This window comes from Argopecten irradians, chromosome 7, assembly GCF_041381155.1.
Source record: "Argopecten irradians isolate NY chromosome 7, Ai_NY, whole genome shotgun sequence".
NCBI lineage: Eukaryota > Metazoa > Mollusca > Bivalvia > Pectinida > Pectinidae > Argopecten > Argopecten irradians.
The window spans coordinates 41,310,217-41,331,149 of record NC_091140.1 but is presented as its reverse complement, the minus strand read 5'-3'; the positions used below and the strand labels follow the sequence as shown (position 1 = coordinate 41,331,149).

At 36.9% G+C, this 20,933-nt stretch overlaps 1 protein-coding gene across 6 annotated transcripts in view; it reads right to left on the bottom strand.

Annotated features, from left to right (window-relative positions):
* The window catches only part of LOC138328462 (Krueppel-like factor 3), a 49,503-nt gene that overhangs the window by 17,245 nt on the left and 11,325 nt on the right, over positions 1–20,933 (bottom strand). For 2 of the 6 annotated variants that reach the window (XM_069275272.1, XM_069275273.1), the window contains exon 4: positions 6,559–7,224. In XM_069275272.1, coding sequence (XP_069131373.1) covers positions 6,559–7,224 — 666 coding nt within the window. Of the gene's footprint in view, positions 1–6,558; positions 7,225–8,738; positions 8,861–8,921; positions 9,116–9,135; positions 9,374–20,933 lie in introns of those variants that run through there. The other 4 variants (XM_069275274.1, XM_069275275.1, XM_069275276.1 and 1 more) reach the window with 4 other exon arrangements.

The following is a 20,933-nucleotide window of genomic DNA, read 5'->3' as shown; positions in this document are numbered from 1 at the left end:
ATTCTATAAATCCTAAAATATGAGAACAATATTGTAATTCTGAATAAATAAAATGTCTGTTGTAAAGAAATTTCACTGCATTCATGGATACTTTGAAACAATCAAAATAAAAGCAAGTGAATTCATTTCAAGCATTTTCTGAACCATATCTATAGACAGAGCAAAAATATTTCTCACCACAAAATTACCCTGAAATCTCCAAACCACAAAAAGAAAAAATAGCCACTACCAACCAATATTTTATATCATATTGTAAATTCTTTCAATATTATAAACTAGACGTCTACAGATATAAAAAAAGCTTTCATCTCAACCTATATACTCTAGATAAAATTCTGTCTGTTTTTGTGTGGAAGTATAATCCTTCAAACCGCAATAAACATGTGGCATTCATTTCATTGTCAAATGTCACAATAAAAAAAGATGACACATATTTCTTTGTCTCCCATAACACAAACATATTTACAGGTTTAGTGCAAGTTGAGTCGCATTCCAGGGGAGTTTGAGCCCCTGGTCAGAGATGTCCAGCGCTAGCCATCACAGCTGACCAGCCAGACATCGTAAGGAAGCCAGGATATTTATAGGTACTTGAGATGTCACCTGTGTTTTGGCAATGATTGGGAGTGGTCCATGCAGGGGGTCGCTACCTGTACACCTGATCGTTAGTTTACCGGGAAACTCAGGTGCAATGTTACACCTTTAGAACTCGCGAGCATATGTTCTTTGTCGGCATGACGGTGTGCTTTTGTATTTGCAGGCAACTCAGGCCGCAATAAGTTAATGTATATATTATTGTGTTCTTTCTGACTTATATATGGCTGTACATTAGCCAGTGCTCCCTATAGTACAGAAAAAAGGGTAAAAATGTTCAAAGTCTAAGGAGGGGCTATATTGTCAATGGTTCAGGTTTCCGACATTCTACCATTGGGCTATGGTGGCTGAGTGGTTAAGGTGTCTGACATTCTACCTTTAGTCCTCAACCTCTGGGTTATGGTGGCTAAGTGGCTAAGGTGTCTGACATTCTACCTGTAGCCCTCTACCCCTGATCACAGTAGCTATAGTGTCCGACATTCTACCTCTAGCCCTCCACCTTTTTGTTACGGCGGTGGAGTATTTAAGGTGTCTGATATTCTACCCCTAGCCCTCCACCTCTGGGTAACAGTAGCTGAGTGGTTAATGTGTCCGACATTCAACCACTAGCCCTCCACGTCTGGGTTACGGTGGCTGAGTGGTTCAGGTGTCATATTCTACCTCTGGCCCTCAACCTCTGGGTTACTGTGGCAGAGTGGTAAAGGTGTCTGAAATTCTATGGTGGCTGAGTGGCTAAGGTGTCTGACATTCTAGCTGTAGCCCTCCACCTCTGGGTTATAGTGGCAGAGTGGTAAAGGTGTCTGAAATTCTATGGTGGCGAAGTGACAAAAGTGTCCGGCATTCTAGCTGTAGCTCTCCACCTCTGGGTCACAGTAGCTGAGTGGTAAAAGCGTCCGACATTCTACCTCTAGCCCTCAAACTTTGGATTACGGTAGCTGAATGGTTAAGGTGTCTAACATTCTGGTCCTAGTCATGTTTCCTTGAGCGGCAATGTTTGAGACTTATGCAAGATAGTTGCCAGAAAGTCATAGAATTTTCTTGGGAAACTATGACTTTCCACTGACATCCAAACCTTGTACATATAAGATCCTTAAATCTAAACTATCAATAAGAAATGTATAACACGAATAAAATAAAATCATATAACATAAACATAGGGGTACTTATTGGATCGAAGACGGTAGTGGAACTGGCAGAGTACCAGGATGAAGAGGAAAATAAGAGTCTATATATGGTGTCGACAAAAGCCCCAGGTAAAAGGGAGTGGTCGTCCTATAGACCTATACACAACCAGACAACAATAATGTACACTAGCTATCACTTCCTTTCTAAAGTGTCCTCTCTCCTGTTGCTGTGAACAATGACATGTGTTTACACCAGAAACTGTGGACAGCTCGGGAGCATTCAGTATGTCACAAGGGAAATTGGGAGCATTCAGTATGTCAGGACTACTAGGTACATTATGTCAGAGGATGGGTTACGTATGAAACAAGATTATTGGGTACAGACAAAGTACATATGTAACAGAATCTATAAAAATGTGGTTCATGGAAAAACAACTTTATAATAAAACTTTTCCTCCAACTGTTATGTTAACCCCCTACCCCATGGCACAGGAGCTGCCGTGCTCGAATGGCTTAAGTGTTCTGATAAATATTAACACAATTGCATGTCATCCACCTCTGGGTCATGAGTTTAAATTCCTTATGGGGCAGTTGCCATGTACTGACTGTAAGTCAAATATATGATTTTTCTCCAGGTGCTGACACCATTGTTCATTAAAAACTAGTTATACCGACACCATTTGTCCATTAAAACCTGGATTCACTGACATCAATTGTCCATTAAAACCTGGTTATACAGACACCATTTGTCCATTAAAACCTGGTTACACTGCCACCATTTGTCCATTAAAAACCCGGTTATACAAACACCATTTGTCCATTAAAACCTGGTTATATATATAGACACCATTTGTCCATTAAAACCTGGTTATACAGACACCATTTGTCCATTAAAACCTGGTTAAACTGACATCATTTGTCCATTAAAACCTGGTTATACAGACACCATTTGTCCATTAAAACCTGGTTATATAGACACCATTTGTCCATTAAAACCTGGTTATACAGACACCATTTGTCCATTAAAACCTGGTTAAACTGACATCATTTGTCCATTAAAACCTGGTTAAACTGACACCATTTGTCCATTAAAACCTGGTTATACTGACAACATTTGTCCATTAAAACCCATTTTACTGACACCATTTATCCATTAAAACCCATTATACTGACACCATTTGTCCATTAAAACCTGGTTACACTGACACCATTTGTCCATAAAAACCTGGTTATACTGACACCATTTGGCCATTAAAACCTAGTTAAACTGACATCATTTGTCCATTAAACCTGGTTACACTGATACCATTTGTCCATTAAAACCTGGATACACAGACGTCATTTGTCCATTAAAACCTGTTTACACTAACACCATTTGTCCATTTAAACCTGGTTATACAGACATCATTTATCCCGTCCATTAAAACCTGGTTACACTGACATTATTTGTCCATTAAAACCTGGTTATACTGACACCATTTGTCCATAAAAACCTGGTTACACTGACAACATTTGTCCATAAAAACCTGGTTACACTGACACCATTTGTCCATAAAAACCTGGTTACACTGACAACATTTGTCCATAAAAACTGGTTACACTGACTTCCTTTGTCCATTAAAACCTGGTTATACTGACACCACCTGTCCATTAAAACCTGGTTACACTGACTTCCTTTGTCCATTAAAACCTGATTATACTGACACCACCTGTCCATTAAAACCTAGTTATACTGACACCATTTATCCCGTCCATTAAAACCTGGTTATACTGACATCAATTGTCCATTAAAACCTGGTTACACTGACAACATCTGTCCATTAAAACCTGGTAACACTGACATCATTTGTCCATTAAAACCTGGTTATACTGACACCATTTGTCCATTAAAACCTGGTTATACTGACACCATTTGTCCATTAAAACCTAGTTATACTGACACCATTTATCCTGTCCATTAAAACCTGGTTATACTGACACCATTTGTCCATTAAAACCTGGTTATACTGACACCATTTGTCCATTAAAACCTGGTTATACTGACACCATTTGTCCATTAAAACCTGGTTATACTGACACCATTTGTCCATTAAAACCTGGTTACACTGACATCATTTGTCCATTAAAACCTGGTTATACTGACACCATTTGTCCATTAAAACCTGGTTATACTGACACCATTTGTCCATTAAAACCTGGTTATACTGACACCATTTGTCCATTAAAACCTGGTTAAACTGACATCATTTGTCCATTAAAACCTGGTTACACTGACACCATTTGTCCATTAAAACCTGGTTATACTGACACCATTTGTCCATTAAAACCTGGTTATACTGACACCATTTGTCCATTAAAACCTGGTTATACTGACACCATTTGTCCATTAAAACCTGGTTATACTGACACCATTTGTCCATTAAAACCTGGTTATACTGACACCATTTGTCCATTAAAACCTGGTTATGAATACACTGACATCATTTGTCCATTAAAACCTGGTTATACTGACACCATTTGTCCATTAAAACCTGGTTATGTATACACTGACATCATTTGTCCATTAAAACCTGGTTATACTGACACCATTTGTCCATTAAAACCTGGTTATACTGACACCATTTGTCCATTAAAACCTGGTTATACTGACACCATTTGTCCATTAAAACCTGGTTATACTGACACCATTTGTCCATTAAAACCTGGTTATGTATACACTGACACCATTTGTCCATTAAAACCTGGTTATACTGACACCATTTGTCCCATTAAAACCTGGTTATACTGACACCATTTGTCCATTAAAACCTGGATCTTTGTCCATTAAACCATTTTGTCCATTAAAACCTGGATTCAATGACACCATTTGTCCATTAAAACCTGGTTATACTGACAACATTTGTCCATTAAAACCTGGTTATGACACTGACATCATTTGTCCATTAAAACCTGGTTATACTGACACCATTTGTCCATTAAAACCTGGTTATACTGACACCATTTGTCCATTAAAACCTGGTTATACTGACACCATTTGTCCATTAAAACCTGGTTATACTGACACCATTTGTCCATTAAAACCTGGTTATACTGACACCATTTGTCCATTAAAACCTGGTTATACTGACACCATTTGTCCATTAAAACCTGGTTATACTGACATCATTTGTCCATTAAAACCTGGTTATACTGACACCATTTGTCCATTAAAACCTGGTTATACTGACATCACATTTGTCCATTAAATGACACCATTTGTCCATTAAAACCTGGTTATACTGACACATTTGTCCATTAAAACCTGGTTATACTGACACCATTTGTCCATTAAAACCTGGTTATACTGACACCATTTGTCCATTAAAACCTTTTACTGACACATTTTCCATTAAAACCTGGTTATACTGACACCATTTGTCCATTAAAACCTGGTTATACTGACACCATTTGTCCATTAAAACCTGGTTATACTGACACCATTTGTCCATTAAAACCTGGTTATACTGACAACATTTGTCCATTAAAACCTTTTAACATTGTCCATTAAATGGTTATACTGACAACATTTGTCCATTAAAACCTGGTTATACTGACACTTGTCCATTAAAACTGGTTATACTGACACCATTTGTCCATTAAAACCTGGTTATGTACACTGACGTCATTTGTCCATTAAAACCTATTTATACTGACACCATTTGTCCATTAAAACCTAGTTAGTTACACTGACACCATTTGTCCATTAAAACCTGGTTATACTGACACCATTTGTCCATTAAAACCTGGTTATACTGACACCATTTGTCCATTAAAACCTGGTTATACTGACACCATTTATCCATTAAAACCTGGTTATACTGACACCATTTGTCCATTAAAACCTGGTTAAACTGACATCATTTGTCCATTAAAACCTGGTTATACTGACACCATTTGTCCATTAAAACCTGGTTATACTGACACCATTTCCATTAACTGTCCATTAAAAAACCTGGTTATACTGACACCATTTGTCCATTAAAACCTGGTTAACTGACACATTTGTCCATTAAAACCTGTTATACTGACACCATTTGTCCATAAAAACCTGGTTATACTGACACCATTTGTCCATTAAAACCTGGTTATACTGACACCATTTGTCCATTAAAACCTAGTTATACTGACACCATTTGTCCATTAAAACCTGGTTATACTGACACCATTTGTCCATTAAAACCTGGTTATACTGACACCATTTATCCATCAAAACCTGGTTATACTGACATCATTTGTCCATTAAAACCTGGTTATACTGACACCATTTATCCATTAAAACCTGGTTACACTGACACCATTTGTCCATTAAAACCTGGTTATACTGACAACATTTGTCCATTAAAACCTGGTTATACTGACACCATTTGTCAATCAAAATCTTGTCATACCTTTAAACTGATCATACAATGAAATCCACTCGTATGATAATCCACATGATTTCATGTAGCCTGATATAGAATACATATTGTAAACATACTTATCTATGCAGCCAAGTTTTTAGTGCAAATGTGACCAAATAAAACTATGATTTATTAGCACAGATATCAATTAGGGCAATTTTGTGGTTCAATACCTGATATATCCTTTTAGAAAGTGCTGTACATGACAACTGCTAAAATCAAACTAGTTCTAAAATAGGCGTGTTTATAATATCCAAAATTTCAGACAACAGACATATATAATGCTCAAATTGTTAAAATTCTAGATATAACATGACCTTTGATTTAATTGATCAAGACCTGACTAACTTTTACCTACAATCGAGTTAACATCAGGAATAACAATACATGCATACAATACCAACCTTGCCGTCTGGTCGTCGAGGCGGCGACCGAGAGTCCTCACTCTCCTCCTTGATTGGTGAGTTGGGAAGAAGCTCCGCCCCACAGATTGGGGAGAGGGCGGGGTTTGTAAGTGACAGGTCCCCATTTAGTTGAGCTTGTTTGATTCTCTTTTTAAGAGCAAACATTTGTCCGACCGACGTTGGACCACTGACGCCAGACGGTCGTGAAGAGAATGCAGATCGGATCTGGCTTAGTTTTATAAGTGACATTTGTCTTTGTTCTGCAGTTTGATTTTTTGGCACTGTTTTGGTGAATGCACTCACGCCCTCCTCACCAATCACCGGCGAGTGATTGGGGGATACACTTAAGGAGGGGCGGGAGTACGGCGAGCCCCGTGAGTCCGGACTCAAGTCTGATGATGACATATCGGGGCTTGGAGCCTCAAGTTTGATTTGAAAGTTTTTTGGCACAACACATAGTCCTGACATTGATAATGGCGAGTCATACATTCCATGTTCTAATTCTTGTTTTATTTTTCTTTTGATTTTAAATGGTGGCTCTTCCATTGAAGAATCTTCCTCCATCACAGGAGAGTTCTCTGTAGAATTTCCATATGTATAGCTGTTATTGTTGTTGTTGCGGGAGTTATGTAACAGCGGTGAGCTATCCTCTGTCATTTTACCAAGCTGCAAAAACAGAAAAAAAAATTTAAAATTGATGGAATTTTTAAGAAAATATGAAATAATAAATATGTAATTAATTCAACTCAATTGCAGTAACACAAATTGGACCTAATCATGAATTACACAGAATATATATGGGTAAAATAATATGTGATAACATATTATATGATTAAGGATTTTCTCATATGCAACATAAGACGCCTGACGACGGACAAAATAATATTAGAATATAGGTCAAAGGGGCGAGACTTAATTCATCTTCATATGCAACATGTCCAAAGTTTTATCTTTAACTGACACAAAAGAAAATAAAACTTTTACATTAATACACCATACAATGAATGCAACTGTACAGGAAGTGTGTGACAGGAAATACAGGGGCAACACCAAATTCCCAAGAAGTATGAAATTTCATCATCATCATCATCATCATCATCATCATCATCCTCATCATCATCATATACAGTTATGAATTAAAAGCCATCATTATCTTCATCAATTAATTTTGTGTAACTAATGAAGTTCAAAGGTCAAAATGTAGGTCAATATAATTTACATAAGTATGGATTGTAATTAAATTTCAGGTAACAAAAAATGTACATCTTGACAGCAGAGAAGTCCTTGAGTAGGTCAAAGGTCAAAATATAGGTCAGATTACATTTCGATGATGTTAATGGTGGATATATCATATATATACCTGTGTACAGTAATACACAGGTAGTACAGATTTCTTAGACAAATAACGTTAGTTTAGCGTACCCGTTAAACATCCTGATAGTGACGAATGAAAAGGTGAATATTTAGAAACATATGACCATATATGTGTGATACTGTGATGTTTACTCCTCAATTAGCATATCACAATAGTGACACAAAGTACATTTTTGTACATCATACATATTCGCTTCTCAGCAATCATAACTCAGTAGCTGAATAGACGCTATAATATTACCTTTTAATAACTATCAAAATCAAAATACTAATCTGTGTGAAAAATCATTTAAAAGTGAGGTTTCCACAAATTAATCATATTTATTTTCATTCTTCCACAAATTAATCATATTTATTTTCATTCTGAGTAAATTTCTTGTTTTGCTGAAAGAACAGTATCTACATTGTGTCACATAATAATATACAGACACATTAGCCTAAATATACTTTTAGTGTTAAACACAGAAGAGTTGATATACAAGTACATGTGTATATCCCATATAATATCCAGATATCTTATACATTTTACATATAGACAAAACCCACACTCCAAGGCAAAATTCTCATGATGTGAATATTCCAAACAAAGTTTGCTCATGATTTGAATATTCCAAACAAAGTTTGCTCCCTTGGAATGAGACAGACTTACAGTGCTATTGGCGAGTTATAAGTAAAGTTTCCCCAAATCTGGTAACATCATTATTTACACCCAGCTGATGTTCACAGGAGTCAGAAATCATTATCTCCAGTTATCTGTTAAATCCAGTGAATGTTACCACCACAAAGATAAAGGTTTGATTACTTACCTGTTGTGTTTACACCTGTTTAACAAAGATCACCTACCCTACACATCCCTTAATATGGTCAGTGACACTTAACACCTAAAATAGCATCAACTGACCATTTAGTGACCACTTTTGGATCTCCGACATACAATAGTCATTGATATTAAAAGTTATAATGGAATATCTCTTGATAGCACTCGGTACCTTTGTGTTTCTGCCCTGTGGTCAGTACGAGCAGCGGTCAGCTGTCACCTGGTCTGGCCATAATCAGCTGCTACGTTTTAGACATGTCCAGTACTGTATAGGTGTGGCAGGAGAAATGACCCCAGGCACAGTGTTCTAACTGACTACATACACACACCATCACACCCTACAATATCGTGCTTCACACACACTACCGACACATAAACACACTTACCACGCAAGCATCATACAACATTACATGACGCAAGTGTACGTTTTTCACTTCTCACCCCGTGGTAGTGGTTCACAGTTTTTTTTCCCATTCAGACAGCAAAGTCACTCCCAAGTTAAAAGCTACTGCAGCTGGCATTCTATCAAAGGGGTTTCCCCCTCCCCATGCACAAGGCTGTTCCATCAATTGAGGCCCTGCCCACCAGTTACCACTCCCAGTAAACGCCCCGTGGTATCGCGTTACTGGTTTACGTCAGATCGGTGGTACACTGACCTCCATCCTATCAGCTAGCCCACAACCTTTGTACCGACTAATAACATGCTTCTACTTCACATAAGTAGGCTAAAGGTGTAAATATCAAATGATCTTCAGCCTCATTCTACCCACTCCACTCCTCGTAACTTTCCTCTATTAGATTCTGTTGTCAGTCAAACATTCTGTATTTTTTTTTTATCTGTACATGCATTTCATTTCCACTTTTTATCACTTGCTTTTCATATCTGCCCCTGTATGAACCTTAATTCCTCCTTTTTGCCTTCACTCCTTCCGTTACATACAGACACTTCTCCCCCTCAATACTCCTTTAGTAGAGTCTCAAACCTTAGTATAATTTCATCTTTCCCATATTTGTTCCTTCTTTAAACCTTTAATAGGATTGCCCTTCTGTTACTCTTTATCTCTAACCATTAATAACGTATTACATCCAGTGTCTTACCCAACTTGCCCTTATCCTGACCCTTAAAATAACCCTATCCCTAGTTTTCTCCCTATTTGCCGCTTAACTTGACCCTTTAATAACCCCAACTTGCCCTTACCTTTATCCCTAAATAACTCATGTATACCTATTTTCTCTCCTGCACCAGAGCCCTCATCTGTACCCTTTAGTAAGCCAGGGATCTTCCTAGTTCTCCCCTAACTTGCCCCTTACCTTGACCCTTAAAACCACCCTATATCTAGTTTTTCCCAAATTTGCCCTTAATTTCACCCTTAAAACAACCCTATACCTGGTTTTCTGTCCCTTGACTCCTCATTTATACCCTTTAGTAACCCAGGCCTATTTCTAATTTCTCCCCTGATCTTGATCATTTCATAACCCTATATACCTAGTTTTCACCCATATGCCCCTTAATAACAGTTTCTCCCCAACTAGCCTTTCACTCGCCCCTCAATAACCCCATTACCGTGTCTCCCCCATCATGCCCCTCATCTCACCCCAGTACAGTTTAACCCCAGAACTCACCCTAAATCCTGTGTGTATGTATTTTACTTGTCAACATCCTAGTGTTTTGGCCAGTACACTGTAATTGTGTGCAATGAGCAAAGGACAGTTTCCCATCATAAACCTGTAAGGCTCCCGACCTGTCGCTGTTTTTAGGGTATAAATCACTGCCTCATTTGGTGTGCAGTGTTGGAGTGTTGGTATCTCCCGCTGACAGCCCCATCCATTACAGTCGGTGCCTGGGGGTGAGATGTAGGTGTGTCACCGTGGCTACTGGCCAGCTCGTATTGATCTCGGCCACACCTGAGCTTCTTAATTACAGCTTAAACATTTAGCAAAACACAGGCAGCATCAAATACCAAAGAGCTCGATAACAGTAATTTTGGTTATAATCAGGCTGAGGTAGCATATAGCAGCAAGCCCCGGAGAGATGCAGACATGGTTCACTGCACTACAAACAGAGGGTTCGTAATCGTAAAGATCGGTATTGTGTATCTATGATCTGTGAAGAGTTCGGCTGAGCCCGATTGATCCGACTCCCACATAGATACAATTACTGTTAATTACCAATGCGACCAGCCCAAAAGAACTGTTTCAGCGATGAACCAAAAGCGGACAGGAAATATTTCATGGGTATGACGTCGCTGTTACGTCATCAGCAATAAGGTTGACATTTAGCTTCTTATAGCAATCAATGATTTGGTTTTCAAAAGCCAGCAACAACTTCACGTTGAAGAAACTAACATCGACAGAAACATCAACAGAACCTGACCAATATTTTTTTAGGAATGTTTTCAATAGAATCAGCTGAGCCTGCTTTTGAATAAAACAATATTATCAAAACAAAGAAACAATGAAAAGCTACATTTTACCTAAATTAATCTGACTAGTGGTCAATTAAGTTGAACATAATTTTAATGTTCAGACATGGTATTTTACAGTAAATCCTTAATCAATAGCTATTAAGAGACCAATGAGAGAATACTGTTTAGAAGGTTTAGGGTATAAATAACCCATCAGTAACAGGTAGACAAAAGAGTCTGGACAAAGACATTTATTTTACATAGTCAAGGTCACAAACATATGGTGCCAAGCGTAAACATATCAAACCAGAGTAAGCATCCATGTTAAATATAGAGATATAGAGTAAAGACAATATGATCTACTGCAGATGGAAAGATGGAAGGATGGACAAACACAAGTCATAACTAGACCTATATCATTTGCATTTCATTTTCTCCTTAATCACAACACATCTCTACATAGGCCCCAGTGGCGGAAGACCACACTTCTACATGTATGCTTGTAAGGGTATAATGTGGGGGAGGACCACACCCCAAATAGGTCCCAAGGGGGAGGGACCACACCACACCTCTGTATAGGTCCAAAGGGGGAAGGGCCACACCTGTTTAGGTCCAAATGGGGAAGGGTCACACCTCTGTATAGGTCCCAAGGGGGAGGGGCCACACCTCTGTATAGGTCCCAAGGGGGAGGGGCCACACCTCTGTATAGGACCCAATGGGGAGGGGCCACACCTCTGTTTAGGTCCCAAGGGGAGGGGCCACACCTCTGTATAGGTCCCAAGGGGAGGGGCCACCCGTCTGTATAGGTCCCAAGGGGGAGGGGCTACACCTCTGTATAGGTCCCAAGTTGTATAGATCCTAAGAGGAAGGTCACACCTATACTTGAGTACCTGAATAGGTAACAAGGGAAAGGGCCACACCTCTGGGTGTATAGGTTCCCATGGGAGGGGCAATAACTCCACTTATATAGGTCCCAAAAGGGGAAGGGTCCCCTGTATAGATCCTTAGCAGGAAGGGGCATATCTAGACCAGTATAGAGTCACTCCTCATCCTGTCCCAGATACCTTACGCGTTTCAGTGACTATTCATTAAAGCTAAACTTTAAATTATAAAGTTACATTTTGATGTTCCAATCAGTGACCAATGTTACAGAAATTCACCTCTATCTTAATACCTTTGACCAGGGATGGACATGCCAATGTGGTAATGTAGAATCATAGTATCCTAGAATGGAATTCTCCGATCCAAGGACGGATGCTTCTGATCCAAGAATTGATGCTTCCGACATGGTCAGCGGTTGTTTCTGGTAGGCGGTCACTAAACGATGCAATGTGTGCATAAACTTCTTACTTCCTCAAAGACACTTATGAGAAAATGCTCCATCATCTAATATCATCTGATCAAGCAGAAATCCATAAATAGTATTCTGGACTGACCAATGGACTGACCACTGGATTGACCATAAGAGTCCTTCACATACAAATAGAATTGTTATAATGAAGGGTGCAACCAAGTGGCCCTGCCCAAAGGGAGTGGGTTTTATACCTTCAGGCTCCGTTACGGGCGCTGCCATTGGCTGTTCCCGATAGACACACCGGAGACGAGAGTTGGATAATATTTTCACTTTCAAACATCCCCAGTCCATCAAACAACCACTTAAGTAAACTGATAATCTTGCTAGATTACGGTTGACAAGGGTTGCTATTCCTGGGTCCTAAGACAAACCAAATGAGATTGTTTACCTGTTATTTACCTGGGGAGCCTGGCTCGTTACAGCCATGTCACCTGTACCAGGTGAGGGGGGAATCCCTGACGTACCTGGTCCATACCTGCGACTCACCTGGACGGCTAACTGACATCAAAGTAAGCTTACGAACGGGATGGAGAGAGATAGCGAGGACCACACCTTAATTGTTTGCTTATTTTATCTAATCACTTGCGCTAGCCTTCCGTGGACATAGCGTACACTTCCTAACCAGTATCACTAATGCTAATCTGACTAAATATAAATATATTTTTTATCACTTATAAGTACATGAAATCTAAATGTTTGCTTCAATCAATCACAGAAGCTTTTACCGTAAAACTTCGCCATATTGTACATCAAAGCTAGGACATGACACAGCACTGTTTTTAATACCAAGGAACTGTTTCCATGACGATTAAGTATGCTTATTTTGCAGACCCGCCCAAGTCTTCCTGGAGAAAAGGCATGGATCTACATACCATATTATCAACAATGTATATATATAGCATTAATATCTTCTTTCATACACCATCTTTGTTTTTATGCATCAAATTATAATCTATTATCCAGTAAATCCATATTTTTAATTTTTAAACATTAATCATTTAATATTTATGACTATTATGAGACATTGAATTAATCATCTTTAATCTATTATGTTTTATACAAAATAAGTTCTATTTATGATATATAATTTTCATGCATCTTAATATCTCCCTACTGCTACCTGAAGCCATTACAAAGTTGTGAAAACGCCATTAAAATTGTTTAAAATCATTTTTAAAACACATTATTTTATAATGGCCTTTTAATGTCACACTGGCACCTTTATCTATTATTATCATTTATTATATATGACTATTACAAATTAATAATAATCTATTATGTTATATTACCTATGACTTTTATAATGTTTTATGACTTTGGTATCAATCTTTTACACATAAAATTCAGATCCTAATCAATGAACCTACTATATTTCATTATTTCCACCTCAAAGCTCTTTTGCAGAGTGCAAGTTATGTACATTAAAACTTGAAGTAAAATACCATTCAACATAATTGTGGAAGGTATAGATTGGCACAGATCAACTTTAAAAATTTGCAAAACCTTGAATGCAGAATTCGTAAAAATTAATAGAACACAAAACCTGATTTTCCAGTTTTGTATTTAAATGCTATACATTTTTTTTACAATGCCACTGCTTGATCTTGAATTTATAAATATTTCATATGAGATATCTCCTTAGAATTTCGGTTATCTTTAAAGTGATATGTCCAGTTGGTGGTCAGTACCTTAAGATACCTATATAACACTTCCCTAAACCGTCAGACAGACAGATGTCTACCCCCAAGGATAAACTAGGTATGGTGCAGCTAGCTAGCAAGGCCTATGAATGACTTTTGACCTTTATGATCAGAGGTCAAATGAAATGTACAGTATATTTCCACCTCCACAGTAAAAATTTAACATGACATCAGGTTATAATTTGTGCAAAGCTGTCCATCTATAACTCTTCTGACCTCCACAGGAGTCCACTGAACAAGGAAGTTGCAAAATCCATCAATTACCTCAACTACAAAATCTATAGAACTCATTTGCATAATTGCATAATATACTTATTACATAAAATAAATTTTGATCAAAATCCAATTATCAGATTAAGAAAAGAAGTGATCTAAGAAAATAATTTCAATTTCTTCTTAAATTTATTTTCAAAAGTGTCCCCAAAAAAACTGCAATCCTGTTTTTTTTTCAATGAACTTTTCAAATTTTTTCATAATTATTATTTAAAGGCCAACAAACTTTCAGGAATGGATTAAATTTTTTTAATAGGAATGTAAAACGAGATTGGTAATTTTATAGAGTCGCAAAAGTTTTAAACTAACCATTAATACTACACTTATCATTACCTTTTGAACAATGTAATTAAAGTGAATAAAATCTTAATTTCCATAATGCGGGTTGTCTTATATGTTTTCCACTGTCTTCCTAAGTACCGCATGGTTGTTGACTGTAAGCCGTAAGGCTTATAGAAATAAAGAAATTGAATTGAATTGACTATAACTGCGCCAGACGGCAAAACAGCAAGATGAATCTCAACTGTTCTATTATATTACGCAGGAAATCTTGCATATGTTTGATATGGTAACCACATCTTAGCCCATCAAAATATATTTTCTTATGTTATTTATGAATTTCAAAAACCTTTAAATTTCGCTCCGGAAAGGTAGAACGGCAGTAAGGAAAAGTACAGATTGAATAGATTAATTGATATCTCTATTTCCTCCCACACTCTTAAAAACATTCTTAAATCAAAATCCTACCATGGGTTCCTCATGAAAGTGAATGCTCTAAACTTCCATCCCTAATTCCTTATTGTTGTTTATTAGACAATTAATCATAGGAATAATATGTAAACAACAACAATTGTCAGTGATGCAGAAGAGTTGACTCAAGGGAGATAATCAAACATGACCACTCCTGTTACAGCTACAGCCTTCCAGACATGTGAAGTGTGTACATGTAAGTGCACAAAATGATTGTGGTAAAATAGGAGAATTTTGAGGTATCCATACACAAGGCACTCCTTAACTAATAAACCACATCCAGTTTCGTAAGTCAAGTCACCTAGCCAACCGACAGAAATGATACAAAATTAGACTATACAGACTGTTTAGGTGGCTGTACTAAAAGGGAGGCATGTTGTTTGTTTGTGAGTCAGTTACAGTATACAAGTTGATCCAAAAACAAACAAAGACGCTAATTATTATCTTCTTTAACGTAACGGTTGATGGGAACATTTTAAAACTGTTTAAAAGTTACACAAGCCATTTATATGTATTTAAAGATAAGGTCAGATAAGCATCTTCTTGTCTTAAATATAAAAGTGTTTTTTATAGGTGTCCTTCATAGAAAATGTCCATTATATTTATTATTTATAAGCATTGATAATAATATTTCAAAGTAAATTGTCATTATATAAAGGTATCCTGTACAGAGAGGTGATCTTAGTAGAAGGGTGTCATTTATATATATTAAAGATGTCCATAATAGAAAGGTGTCAATTATAGAGAGATGTCCATTAAAGAGAGGTATCCATAATAGAATGGTGTCAATTATAGAGAGATGTCCATTAAAGAGAGGTATTCATAATAGAGAGGTGTCCATAATAAAGAAGTGTCCATTATAGAGAGGTATTCATAATAGAAAGGTGTCCATAATAAAGAAGTGTCCATAATAGAGAGGTGTCCATAATAAAGAAGTGTCCATTATAGAGAGGTATTCATAATAGAAAGGCATCCATTATAAAGGGGTGTCCCTTGTTCATTATAGAAAAGTGTCTGCTATAAAGAGGTGTCCATAAAAAGGAGGTGTCCATTATAGAAAAGTGTCCGTTATAAAGAGGTGTCCATTAGACATCTCCATTATAGAAAGGTGTCCATTATAAAGAGGTGTCCATTATAAAAGGTGTCCATTATAAAGAGGTGTCTGTTATAAAGAGGTGTATATTATAAAAGGTGTCCATTATAGAAAGTTGTCCATTATAAAGAGATGTCCATTATAAAGAGATGTCCATTATAGAAAGGTGTCTGTTATAAAGAGGTGTACATTATAGAAAGGTGTACATTATAGAGGTGTCCATTATAGAAAGGTGTACATTATAAACAAGTGTCCATTAGAGAAAGATGTCCATAATAGAAAGGTGTCCATTATAAAGAAGTGTCCATTATAGGAAGGTGTCCATTATAGGAAGGTGTCCATCATAGAAAGGTGTCTGTTATAAAGAGGTGTACATTATAGAAAGGTGTACATTATAGAGGTGTCCATTATAGAAAGGTGTACATTATAAACAAGGTGTCCATTATAGGAAGGTGTCCATCATAGAAAGGTGGTCATTATAGAAAGGTGTCCATTATAGAAAGGTGTCCATTATAGAAAGGTGCCCTTTAAAGAGAGTTGTCATTTATAAAGAAGTGTTCACTTTTCAAGGTGTCCTTTATAGACAAGTGTCCTTTACAAAGAGGTGTCATAAATAGTCAGATGACCATGTTATATATATATATATATAATGATGACTGATGTCTATGTTCAATGGATGACTTAAAAACATTCAAATTAAAAATTAACGGCAAAACTAATGGTTACCTTTATCACCAGAATTTTGACCTAAAATTGCAGCAGAATATGAATATTTAATTTTGAGACCTACATAAGATTTAAGGACCGGTAATGTATTGCTAGCTAAGCCAATGGGCCAGACATTTCGGAAGTAACTCGACCCTCTATAAACTTCAGGCATCTATCACTAACTACAGCGGGGTAGCCAAAAATTAAAAACACATCATGTGAAAATATTCACACATTTATCAGCTGTTCCGGACTAGCATTGATTTACTACATCATAAAGATGTCTGCATTTACATAAGGGAAAAAATCAAAAATAAAAGTTTATTTCAACAAGAGGTCCAAGTGGCCTGTATGATCAGAGAAAACACTTAATAACATCTAATATGATTTCAACTGTGGTAAAACACTGCAAAGACAATAGAGCCAGAAGCCACTAAGAAGATTGGACACCTTAACCACTAAGCCAATATAGCACAAAGGATAATTTGTTTGTTTGTTTGTTTGATTAATTAACATCCTATTAGCAGCCAGGGTCATGAATAAGAAGTAGCAAATTGCCAACACTCTGGCCATTTTGACTTGACACTCTTTATCTATGGAAAAGACTCACTGCTTTCAAAGATCAATTTTCAATACAAAGTAAGATCTAAACAAGTTTATGTATCATGGGATATCTTCCGATTTATTTTTTCTTCCAAAAATTACAAATCTGTTATGATTAACAACAGGGCTGTATGTGCTCTTCTGACAGTTGTCATGAAACAGATTCCATAGAGATCCAAAACAGACCAACTTTAAATCATCATTTTCATATCACACTTCCTATCAGTTACAGATTTATAAAATTCTAAAACACGAATCATGAAAAAAACGCATCACACAAAAATAACTTGTTGCAGTGAAAGCATGTCTATATCTTGATGAGAAACATTTATTTACTCCTCCCTGACAATGTTGTCAATCTTGTTACTAAATATTATTTACTAATAAACTTTATTTATATAGGAAATCATTAAAGATAAACGAAGCACATGTTAAGTAGTTTACCTCCAACCACTGATAACTGAAGCAACCAACAACCACACCCCTTCCTGTGGACAGCAAGGAGACACACCCCTTCCTGTGGACAGCAAGGAGACACACCCCTTCCTGTGGACAGCAAGGAGACACACCCCTTCCTGTGGACAGCAAGGAGACACGCCCCTTCCTGTCCAAATGAAGGAGACACACCTCATTTAATATTTTTTTCTTTGTTCCATATAACGGTAAATTGTGCTTATGTTAGTGTATCATTAACAAAGGAAAATTTATTGTTCAAAAAAACACAAACATTTCCATATCATTTCTCATATTAGTGTTCCAAAAGGAACATATAAATTTATAATATTCATATTATATAATATTAACAGTCTCTGTTCCAAATTTTCGGCTGCATAGCCTTTGTCAAGGAAATGAACCGCAGTCTACTATTTCCATATTAACCTATATTGTCTTTGAATTGATCTAGCAAATAAATTAGAAACCATTATTTTATTTTTTTTATCTTTTTTTCTTTTTTTTTGTTTTGTTCAAAAGTGCAATGCTCTTGACCAAATTCCATTTTAGTTAATTGAAACCAAGCTCACTTATGATCAAGTTACCATAAATAAAACATTGTAGGCACTTATTTCTCATTGAACCCCCTCTTGCCTTTGGTACTGATGATGATTACGTAATGACATAAAACGGCAGACGACATCTATTTATATAAGTAATTGTACCAGCATTTAGATGAAACACTTATCCCCTCATTAATGTCCAACTTTTTTTCTCTATCTCATCAACGGCTACAGTCATACGGCTAAGAACATACCAGGCTTTGCTGGCAGATTTAGAGGAATGTTGGAGTTCACAGAGAAAAGCCACCAACCTACAGCCAACATGTACTGTAAGCCTCAATCAAATCCAAGACCCCAACTTATGTTTATCATTGCTTGCAGAAATGCATTGATTACCAAAGCAAAAAAATCAAAAGATTGTTTCTATTCTTTTTATATAATTTTTTTTTACAAATTCACTTTATCAATAAACTCATTTGCCCATGAAAATCCATCATGGCCTAGTGGTACACTAGAGTCTTTGATTTAGAAGAGCCTGAATGTGTCTTCATAGGTGAATGAGCTAATTAGCAAAGTGAGACAACAAGTCATTTATGCATCTTTGACTTTGAAAAAACAACTTCTTTTATCAGTTTAATCAAACAGTTGGTAATGAGTACTTTTTTTCATCATGTGTCACTAAGACGATTAAAAGACGAGAATGTCCAGCAGTTTTAAGAGGATCAGTCCAGGGAGTGACCAGTCAAATGACCAGCTGAGTGACCGCCTGCTTGACAGATGAACTTATTCGAACCTTGCCACCGTAAATCGGTTTTAGCCCCTGGCAACGGATTTCACCTGACAACTAAAGTTAAGCAAGGAAATTGTACACAACCAAAGCTTGTGTGTGATGTTACTCTGTATACCAATAAACATTATACCTGTTTACATGTTGTGGTGAGAGGCAGAGAAACAAACAATAAAACAAAGAGAGCATAGCCTTCATGAATGGCGTCAGATCTGATAAAGACGGAATGGTCACAAATTAAATCTACCTTGAAATTATCATAATTATCACAAACTAAACTGCCCTCACAATTGAAAGAACATCAAGTTACCAGGGGAGCTTATTATAACTGATGCTGCTGTTAGTTAATTTCATTTTTAATGGGGAGATAATTGTTTGAAATGACCTTGGGTGGTAAGGGGAGATAATTGTTTGAAATGACTTTGGGTGGTAAGGGGAGATCATTGTTTGAAATGACTTTGGGTGGTAAGGGGAGATCATTGTTTGAAATGACTTTGAGTGGTAAGGGGAGATAATTGTTTGAAATGACTTTTGGTGGTAAGGGGAGATAATTGTTTGAAATGACTTTGGGTGGTAAGGGGAGATTATTGTTTGAAATGACTTTGGGTGTTAAGGGGAGATCATTGTTTGAAATGACTTTGGGTGGTAAGGGGAGATAATTGTTTGAAATGACTTTGGGTGGTAAGGGGAGATGATTGTTTGAAATGACTTGGGTAAGAATGATTGGGTGGTAAGGGGAGATGATTGTTTGAAATGACTTTGGGTGGTAAGGGGAGATAATTGTTTGAAATGACTTTGGGTGGTAAGGGGAGATCATTGTTTGAAATGACTTTGGGTGGTAAGGGGAGATTATTGTTTGAAATGACTTTGGGTGTTAAGGGGAGATCATTGTTTGAAATGACTTTGGGTGGTAAGGGGAGATAGATTGTTTGAAATGACTTTGGGTGGTAAGGGGAGATAATTGTTTGAAATGACTTTTGGTGGTAAGGGGAGATAATTGTTTGAAATGACTTTGGGTGGTAAGGGGAGATTATTGTTTGAAATGACTTTGGGTGTTAAGGGGAGATCATTGTTTGAAATGACTTTGGGTGGTAAGAAGAGATAGACTGGATTGTAAAGGGAGACAATTGAAGGCATTTCAGGTTTGAAATGACTTTGTGTTGTAAGGGGAGATAACTAGTATTATAAATGTTTACCACTTTTGTTTGAAAATGGGAGATTATTCATAATGCTAGAACTGCTTGAACTGACTTTTGATGTCCAGGGGAGATAATCTTGTTGTAGCTATAAGGAGATCTTAACTCATTCACCCCTGAAAAGCCATAATGGACTGGTCTAGTCTTTGATTTAGAAGAGCCCAAATGTGTTTCCAGGAGTGGATAGTTAACTGTTTTAGAACTCAATACTTTCTGAGAATTTAAATCAATGTTAACTAGTGTGAAAACACTCTGTGCACTGTTACTAAGGTACATGTAGCTCCCCCTATTAGCCACGGTAACACACAAGGCCTACAACT